Source organism: Ctenocephalides felis, unplaced genomic scaffold (assembly GCF_003426905.1).
Source record: "Ctenocephalides felis isolate EL2017-DRISC unplaced genomic scaffold, ASM342690v1 CF-g0.4_SCAFFOLD_01886, whole genome shotgun sequence".
NCBI lineage: Eukaryota > Metazoa > Arthropoda > Insecta > Siphonaptera > Pulicidae > Ctenocephalides > Ctenocephalides felis.
The window spans coordinates 125,750,981-125,761,731 of NW_020538040.1; the positions used below are offsets into that span (position 1 = coordinate 125,750,981).

The following is a 10,751-nucleotide window of genomic DNA, read 5'->3' on the forward strand; positions in this document are numbered from 1 at the left end:
CCCGTCTAATTTTTTTCTGTACATCGAAGAGGAATTTCAATGGCTTTAGTCTAAGCTCATTTTTCAATATGTGTTGCATCCGTTCTCGCGATATGTTCAGCTCACGAGCCATCTTTTTACCACTGCGACACAAATTTTGATCAATTTTTGTCTTCACTTTTCGGATCATTTCTGGTGTTGTTAGTATTTTTCTTCGTCCACTTTTTGAACGCCGTGCAATACTGAAAGTATCACTGTTACGAGATATGGTACTAAAAACAGCAAATTTTTTCGCATTTAAATTCTGGGGGGCTCTATAGCCATTTGTGGTTTTCCAGCCAAATATAAAGCAATCGCACTATCACGCTTGACTTCCTTCACGAATAACTTTTTTGCTTGTAAACAACTAAATTAACAATTACTGGAATAAATTTGTCAGCTGTCTGATGAGCGGTTTAAAAATGATTGCAGTACATATCAGCCACCCTGTATATGTATATATATATATATATATATATATATATATTTCAAAGTAACTAGCAGCCCATTCGTCGAAATAAAAAAGGTATAAAGTATAAAAACTTTTATTTATACGTTTCGACACAAGATGCGTGTCATCATTCAGCAACTACAACAATTTGAAAATTTTATTAACTATTATAAACAACAATATAGATTAATTATAGCATAGAGAAACATTATACACACCACAGGACAAAAACACTCAACAAAAATTTATTTTAAAAAATTAAACTTAATAACATATTAGAGAAAAAATATAAATATATATATATATATATATATATATATATATATATCCTTGATTAACTATTATGGCTATTATTCCTTTTTTGTTTTAAAAAAATGATCTTTTTGTACTCTGGCTGTCCCTTTTTATTCTGCCTATGAGGCAAAAAAGACCAAGTGACAATTTTTTGAAAAATGGCATAAAAATCATAGTTGCACAATGATGATTTAGCTGGAAATTTTACTGAATATAGTTAGATAGTTCTTTGTTTAATATGTGTTGTGCTCGTGCTGTAGTTGGTTTGGTTTTCAAAGTATAATTTCTGAAATTCAAGTTGGATGTCTTTGTGCACTTTTCTAAAGAATTTTCATTGCCATTTGTGTTTCATTACGTTTATTTAGTTTTACCAAAATTTATATGCTCTGTATTACTCTAATTCTATTATATTCTAATATTTGTTTCAAATTGTATATTTGGCACGAGTTTATTTTTTCAGTTCTGAGAAAACATTCGAATATACTGATTATTTGTGTATCAGTAAACTAGTTCCTTTATAATTATATTATTGCACGTCATGAAATTACCATACTATTCCAATTATGAGTGCACGTAAGCATATTTCTTGAAACGGCAAGTTACTACGTTACTGGAACTCATTTGCACAATTATCAGCTCTTTATAATTTACTAAAATTACAATTTTTAATTTACGTATTATATTACTTTTAGACAAGTTATGCCGAGTTTCAATTATATGAATAATATTATAGAAGTTTCCGTTATAGCTTTTATAAAAATATAATATATTTCAAACATTAATTTTATTTTGAATATATTTTTATTTTGAAAAACACGCCGTATCCAATTCGGTAAACTTCCGACTCGCTGATATAGCAGTATTAAGATAGTTTTGTATGAAAACTGCCACGTAACATAGCCTTTCCATAACATTGGTCTATTTTACAGTTTAGAAATATAAAAATGATATAGACTTAAAATATTGTAAAGGATAAGCTATTAGAATATGATATATAAATGAAAGAAAAAAAAAGATTAGTAAGTAGCTAAATGTTACAGCAAAGATCAATATATAAAACTAGTGGGGCGCATGGCATCGCGCCTTAAGGCAAATTGCTGGAACTTCCAGTACCGTATTTAAACATTCGAAGAAGTAAAATAATCAGTCAACAAAAATGTCTATGAATAAATATTATAAAAACTAGAATGTTCATTATTTGTTCCTTGTAGACACAATGTGAAAACTTATTAGATTAGACGACGTTGTTTCTATATGTTTGAATGAAATATATATAAACAAAATCTAATTAAGCGGAATTACTGTTAGAAGAATGAGCATATTTTAATTCAAACGTAGGATTCGAACCCGATAAGTCTTGATTTTTCTATCTACTAACGCGAACGGTGATGCGCCAACCAACTCAGCAATAACGACATGCTCACGCACAACGCTATGAGCGGATATCTAGGATCTAATCGGAATTTCTGCACTTTTTGCTTTGTATCTTCGAAACGGCTGGACCTGCCTATACCAAAAACTAATCAGTAATCAATACGAATTGGATGTTATTTGAATTATTCAAATCGGTTGATCGGTGTTCCCATAATCGTCGACAAAAATTTGTATTCGCACACACACACACGCATATACATACACACATACACACAGACATCCATTTTTTCTGAGGTATGCCAAATATTCAGAAATCTTTGAAACATAAAGATATATATGAAATTATACCTCAAACAAAAATGATATGTGTATGTATGTGTGTTTGTTTGTGTTTTGTGTGGATACAATTTTTCGCCCACGATTTCGGGCGCACGGTTCAACTGATTTGAAATATTCAAAAAACATTCGATTCCTACTGATGGAAAAATGTGCTGATTAGTTTTTGGTAAAGGCAGGTCCAGCCGTTTCAGAGATATGGAGCAAAGAGTGCTGAAAATCTAAATTAAGTTTTTGAGCTAAATATGTAAAAATGGCAGTTCTTAAGAGAACGAAGCATCCGATTTGAATGATTCAAAAAACTTTTTGTCTATCGACAAAACCATTGTTTTTGAAAAAATCAAAAAAAAAATTGATTTCAAAATTTCAAACAATTTTTTTTTTCAACAAATATATTTTTTTGAATATCGAAAATAATTCGGATTTTAATTTTAGTTTTAATTACATTCTAAAACTCACTTATATACATCAAATAAATAATTTTATCTTCGCAATTCAGTTTATATAATTCTCAGAAATATGAGATAGATGCTTCATTTTAACTCCGCTTTATTAAGTTTTGTTCATTTACTTTTCATGTAAACATATGTAAACGTCATCATCCAATTTATAAGCTCTGTCTATAAAATACGAATAATGAAAGTATTTATAATAATCTATTTGAAAACATTTAATAATCTTATAATTAGAATATTTCAATACGGTACGGTAGGTAAGCTTCAGCAATTTGCCTTAAGAGACGATGTCATGCACCACTACTTAACTTCCCGTAGGGCAAGTTATAGTAATCGCAAAAAAATCGAAAATGAAAATTTTTATATATCTTTACGTTTCAAAGGTTTCTGAATATTTTGGCATACCTTAAAAAAAATGGATGTATGCGTGTGTGTGTGTGTGCGTGTGTGTGTGTGTATGTGTGTGCAGATACAAATTTTCGTCGACGATTTCGGGAACACCGATCAACCGATTTGAATAATTCAAAAAACATTCGATTCGTATTGATAAGGAGACGTGCTGATTAGTTTTTGGCAAAGGCAAGTCTAGCCGTTCCGAAGATACGGGGCAAAAAGTGCCACAAATGGTAACTCAGTTTTTAAGAGAACGGATCGTCCGATTTTAATAATTCAAAAAACATTTAATTGTATTGATAAGATGAAGAATTGATCAAATGAAGGCAGGTCTAGCGGTTTCGGAGATCTAATGAAAAAAGTAAAAAAAATGCCATTTGGCGGTCAAAAATGATCATTAGACATATGCACGTCAAATTATCAGATATTTTATAGAGATTTAAGCAATAAGTATATTTTTTTTTACATCTCTATGGGTTCCGTACCAATGCTTATCCGTTAGACGGCGGCGCGGCACTTACGCGCTTTGACATTTCGTCTCTATGCAGTTCAAGCAGTACGATTGCTTTGAAAAACTAGCTGTAAGTGGAATTCTGTCTTAAGGCAATTAAGGCATCGTGCCTTAAGGCAAATTGCTGGAACTTCCCGTACCAAAAATTATTATTTTTTTAAAAACGATTAACATTTTTGAAAAAAATTTACTTTGAAAAAATAAGATTTTTAAGAAACTATAAATTGGACAAAAAATAACTTTTTAATAAAAAAAAAATTTTTTAATTTTTTTTTTTTTTGAAAAATTTTTTTTTTTCTTTATTTTGACATATTGTGGAAGATCTGAACTTTTTTTTCAAAGCAATCGTACTGCTTTATCTGCATAGGGACAAAATATAAAGCGCGTAAGCGCCGCGTCGCTGTCTAACGCATAAGCATTGGTACGGAACCCATAGGTATGTTAACAAAATGTATACTTATTGTTAAAATCTCTATAAAATATCTGATAATTTGATGTGCATATGTCCAATGATCATTTTTGACCGCCAAATGGCTCATTTTTTTACTTTTTCCTCCATATCTCCGAAACCGCTAGACCTACCTTCATGAAAATTTTATCGATTTTTCATCTTGTCAATACAAGTAAAATGTTTTTTGAATTATTAAAATCGGACGCTCCGTTCTCTTAAAAACTGAGTTACCGTTTTCGGCACTTTTTGCCCCGTATCTTCGGAACGGCTAGACCTGACTTCGCCAAAAACTAATCAGCACGTTTCCTTATCAATACAAATCGAATGTTTTTTGAATTATTCAAATCGGTTGATCGGTGTTCCTAAAATCGTCGACGAAAAGTTGTATCCGCACATACATACACACACGCACATACACACACACACACACACACACACACATACATCCATGTTTTCTAAGGTATGCCAAAATATTTAGAAACCTTTGAAACGTCGAGAAATGCAAAAATTTTCATTTTCGATTTTTTTGCGATTACTATAACTTGCCCTACGGGAAGTTAACAAAACACAATTATATTTGTATCTGTATTATTTCTGCTTAGTTAATGATTAAATTTAGTATGGACACCACTAGGTATAAAAATAGTTCACGATTTTTGTTTCTAATTGTAAGTACATTTTGCTTCCATTTTTCATATTTGCTCCATTTCCATAACACCTTAACCACGCATGTCTTCAACGTTTAAAGTTCATCAGATGCGAAACATTTTCACCAAAAACAAAAGTTACTATTCAGTTTCTGGGTCTTAATAAGCCATTTTCTGAACACTGACTTCCCATTTTCCATTTTTCTCTATTATAATTTGTTTCTATTTTTTCGTAGATTTGCGCTTACGGGATTGAACACTAAATAATTTCTTTTCGATTCCACATTAACTTCAAACGACGGAAAATTTAATAAGTACATTAAACAATAAGCAGAATAATAATTAATTAATTTGCGGAGTTATTAATCGGTTAATTGATTCTACTGATACCACATTGCAAACAGAATACGCTTTTTGTGTCTTAGTATCTACTCATAGTTAAGTTAGATTGTTTATTATAATCTCTTAAGCCTTCTAGATTTTATATTAAGAAAAATAAAATAATATATTATAAATTTCATTTCCGAATCTCGTTTTGGCGCCCCCTAAGGCGTGCGCCCGCATTTTTCGCATGCATCGTATGCAAGGCAGGACCGGCCCTGAGCACGCCTCCTTATCAATACAAATCGAATGTTTTTGATTCTCCTTATAAATACGAATCGAATGTTTTTGAAAATTTGTATCCGTAAACGTAACCACGCATGTCTTCAACGTTCAAAGTTCATCAGATGTGATATATATCACATATGTTTGCAACAAAAACAAAAGTTAAAGTACAATTTTTCGGAATAAACAAGCCATTTTTTGAGCACTGACTCCCCATTTTCCATGTTCTCTATTATAATTAGTATATATTTCTTTAACAAGTTCCATTTTAACTAAATCAGCTTGCTATTTTTCATCAATAACGCTCAATAATTAATTTAAACTTTCGTAGGTTTGCTCTTACGGGATTGAACACTAAATATTTTCTTTTTCGATTCCATGTTAACTTCAAACGAAGAAAAAAATTCAAGAGTACATTAAATAATAAGCAGTTACTTTTACAAATTTACAAATTTGCAGAGTTATTATTTGGTTAATTGTTTCTACTGATATCACATTGCAAACATGAATATGCCTTTTATGACTCATAGTTAAGTTGGATTGTTTATCATAATCTATTAAGTATTCAGGATTTTATATTTAAAAAAATAAAAAATAATATATTATAAATTCCATTACCGAACCTCGTTTTGGCGCCCCCTAAGGCGTGCGCCCGCATTTTTTGCATGCATTGCATTCAAGGCAGGACCGGCCCTGACTATAACTTACCCTACGGAAAGATAATAAGAATAAAAATTTGTGTATGCAAACGTTTCAAGCGCCAAAACAGCTATAGTATCAAAGCATGAAAAATTAGTTTTTATAATTTTGATGACCTTACATAAGTGAGACTTGAGTTTAAATTCGTAGTATTTAAATTAGTAGTATTTAATTCAGATATTTTTTCAAGTAAGCCACAATTTACATTTACATTTTTGTGAAATTCGTGCATTTTGAATATTATCTTTGTTCAAGTATTACTGTTATGCAACGATCTCTTCCCAAATTGAAACAGATTAGATACATGAAAATTATTAAATAACGTTTGAATACTGCCTCTGACATCTGATAGTCATAATGATAACGTGCCATTGAAATCCAAGGTCGTTGAAAACGGTGTTTAATAAATCAGATATGACGTGCGCTCTCAAAATTCGTACATAACGAGGCTATTCACTTGGCCGTTTTTTCTAGTATCCGTGACACGCAAAATTATTTACAATGCTAGGTGTAAGTGTCGATTTGCGTTAACCCAACTTACATGAACTTCCCGATATAGATAAATCAATATAACAATCAATTAGGAATCGAGATTTGAACTATTTTGTTTATTTCGAAAACTATTATTCTTCCGGTTATTCCAAACTTTAATGAAATTTTATAATTAAACGTCTAATGTTTCGTAGGTTTATATAATAATATTTTAGAATGTTTGTTTAGACTAGACCATGACGCTTCACTATTCAAAGTTTCATTGAAATCTAAAGAAAATCAGCAATTTTACCAGTTAACTGTAATCAACGAAAATAATCGTCATGGAGAAATGGCAGAATTTTGTGTATTGTACAGTATATTGCGGATAAAGCAGTTACCAACTGCCATTTAGATTGAATTTTTTGAAAAAAAAATATATATATATTCAGAATATAACAAACTATAACAGAATATTTTAAGGCTATGAATTTATAAAATAAATAGTTGTGAGTGACAATTTACAATAAGACAACTTTTATGAACTTCGCGAAATGTGTAAATAATATATATTATTTACACATTTTATTAAGTATACACTCCATTAAGTATATGCTTAATTAATGAGAATTACGATTTACCTATTTGATTAACACTTTTTACTGTTTATTTTGAAATTTTTTTTTGCTTTTCATCAACAACTATTTTTACTTTATTACATTTACATGTATAATATTTCTTTGAATTAAACCTCTTTAGTGCCATATATATTTTATCAATATGTATATGCAAAAAATTGTATTTTATAGATGCGACAGCTCATTTTCACGCAAACATAAACAAACACATATACTTTTACCTATTTTGATGGGATTCACAATGTAATTATAATAAACAAGCAAAAATTTATGTATGTAAATTTATTAAATCAGGTTCCTGTCGTATATAAATAAATTTTATTAAATATTATACTTTTATTGCAACTGTAAAAATAAACTATGTACCACTTAATAACAATAATCTATATACATTTAAACATGATAAAAATTGCTGTACATATTTGTTCAACATTGTTTAAAAGAATTAAAATCAGTTAATAAATAGATATTCAAACATTATTTTAAATCCGAGCTTCGTGCATCATTTATGGTTGCTGGTACTTTTACAACAAGTCCATTTAACTCTTTTGATAAAATAATTTGACATCCTAATCTTGAAGTATCTGTTAGATCATAAGCTAGATCTAGCATGTCTAATTCTTCATCACTAGCCTTTTCTGGCAATTTATCAAAATCAGCAGATTCAAATATAAGGTGGCAAGTTGAACATGTTAATGTTCCTTCGCAGGCTCCATAACCATCAAGATCAATTTCATTATTTACCACCACATCTAAAAGGCTATCTCCTACTTTTCCTTTAGCTTCAATCTTTTCACCATTGGCTTTCACAAAGGTGACAGATATCCTTCAAGAGAAGAATTGTTTAGGAACATAATTGAGTACAATATTATTAGCTGTAGAAAATATGTGCACAGTCAATTTATTCATTTTGTTAACAAAATGATCTGGAATTCAAGTAACTATGAATCAATATTATATGCAGGTACAACTTAAATTAAAGGCTATCTTATTAATGTTTAATAATTAATTCTTACTTTTTTATAATGATTAATACGATTCCACAGATTTGAAATTATACTTAATAAATAATTAAATTATTTAAATATGTTAATAAGAGACTAAATATTCAATAGTTTTATGCTGTAATATTTTATATGACAACTCTATTGTTTCTAATTAAAGCCTAAAAGTGAGAATTAAAACTTTAATAAAATGAGTTTTTAAGTATTGCAACATGTATATAATCGATACTTGTGGGCATACATTGTTCATGATCTAATAAGCTTATTCAATTCAAAATATGTAGTACTTTTGTATAAAATCGAAATCACACGAGTGACAGTAATACCCCACTTAATGCTGATTCTTTTAGATGAGATATATGTAAAAGATTTTGAAGAAATACTTAAATAGAATTTTTTAATAATGATATGAAACAATGAACTAAGCAGAAAAATAACAAAAATATTGATAGTAGTATAGTTCAAAAGCAAGAAAAGGTGTTATAGATAGAAAAAACACAAACTACATTAGATGACTTTCAAAAGATCCATTCAGTCTATCTGAATAGTTTTATGAATGAATGTCATGTTAAATTTTTATTAAGAATAACCAGTTATTAAATTTAAGGAAAGGCCAACTTTCTATCCATCTTTCCCTAACTCCGTTATTAACAGGTTAAGATAGCCCCGTTTGACGCTCTAATTTCTTGGAACGTAACCCCCAGGATTAAGCTGGTTATTACAGAACTTTGGCTTTGAGGACCCTGACTAGAACAATACACTTTGACTGTGACTTACATTTTCAAACAAACTTATAAAACAATTTTTAACTTACTTGTCCTCTTGTAAAACAGGAGGTTTTACTGATATTAATCGTTTGAATGTTGCTTCAATATTCGTTTTTGGTGTCGCAAATCCTACGTTCCTGCTTACATTATATGCTAACCTTGAAAAACGTAGAGCTTGCCCCCACAACATTTCTCACTATAGTTTTATAATATATATTTATTTAAAAAAAAAAAAGTATAATATCAATTTTTTAGGTGTGACTAATTTGCAACCACCTCAAAATAAGTAAAACAGTAAAAGTCCACAAAACATTTAACAATTCATGTGTATTATCTACATCTGTCTAGTAGAGTTGTAGTAACCGTAAGCACAGTTAATTTGATACTAACTACACTGACGTTTGTGGCGGGGAGGGAATTTATAAATCAGTCAATCAGTCGTTAGACAATTGTTTCTATGCCATCAAATCGAAGATATCAATTTTCACAAATATTTTAAACGGATCAACTTATTTATTAGTGCTGAATAAAAAAAATAGAATATTTAGATGCAACAATTTTAATGAATATGTCTTGCAATAATTGAAAACTCGCGCTCTTAGTGACATTATTTCCCACTACTGGGAAAATAGTCCATCTTGTATTTAATGTTTTCAATTTCAATTCAAAAAAGATATGTTACAATATATAAATTGTATACTACATAAAGTTGGATCGGTTTAGTTAAGTTGTCTATCCTTGGGTATTATACTTAATTAGATATTTTACATCAGTACATTTCTATGTAATATAAAAAATTCACATTGTATTTAGCAAAATAACAGGGGTTCTAATTACATTTATGGTTGGATCAGTATATAGTTTGGCATGGCATGTTTACTGTACCAAACTATTTTCTGTGTATACAGGGCCTGGATGTTGTTATTCAAGTGATCCCTACATTTGAGGTAAAAGTTTCCAGTGAGCTTTTTAATTTGGTCAAGTATCAGGCTATGAGGTGTATTGCATACTTTTATAATTTCTCTTTCCTGGTAACTGTCTGTCTGTCTTCCGCTTTACATCGTTCTATTAAATGAACTAGAGATCGAAAGCCTCAATTTACCAAGCATAAATCATTAGTTACCTGGACAATATTAGAATATGACATATTAATAAAAGTTGAATTTTCTATTTTGTTCTTTCAATTTTTAGCTACATAATGAAGAAGTCATCTAATGTAGTTTGTGTATTTTCTATCTATAGCACCTCGTCTTGCTTTTGAACTGTTGTAAATATTTGGATCATTTTCAATAAATTGGTTCATAAATTCAGTATAAAAGGTAAAAGACCTATTTACAAACGTAATTAAAAATTCTCCTTGTTCCTTTTAGACATCGCTTCCATAAATATTTTTGTTATTTCTCTGCCTAGTTCATCATTTGAAAGACCTATTTCACTTATTCTTTGAAATCTTTTACATTTATATCATCAAAAAAAAAAAAATTAGTATTAAGTGGGGTATTACTGTTTGTGAATTAAATATTACCTACCCCATTTGATACCCTCTTGAGTGGGCAGCAGGCTTCTTTTAATGCCATAATCATAAAATTAGTAGAGCACTCTCGAGTGTTTATTATTACATAGTAAAGTGTTTATT

The 10,751-nt window shown here is 29.7% G+C and overlaps 1 protein-coding gene across 2 annotated transcripts; it reads right to left on the bottom strand.

Moving 5' to 3' along the window:
• Positions 1 to 7,645: 7,645 nt before the first annotated feature.
• Positions 7,646 to 9,475, bottom strand: LOC113377758 (adrenodoxin-like). 2 transcript variants are annotated; one of them, XM_026618176.1, is made up of 3 exons: positions 9,392 to 9,423; positions 9,163 to 9,311; positions 7,646 to 8,170 (listed from the first exon to the last, which is right to left on the bottom strand). In XM_026618176.1, the coding sequence occupies exons 2-3, from the start codon at positions 9,303 to 9,305 to the stop codon at positions 7,822 to 7,824; spliced, it is 492 nt and encodes a 163-aa protein (XP_026473961.1). In that variant the 5' UTR covers positions 9,306 to 9,311; positions 9,392 to 9,423; the 3' UTR covers positions 7,646 to 7,821. The 2 variants fall into 2 exon arrangements, with proteins under 2 accessions (XP_026473961.1, XP_026473960.1); XM_026618175.1 differs by having other exon boundaries at positions 9,163 to 9,475.
• Between the last annotated feature and the right edge of the window lie 1,276 nt (positions 9,476 to 10,751).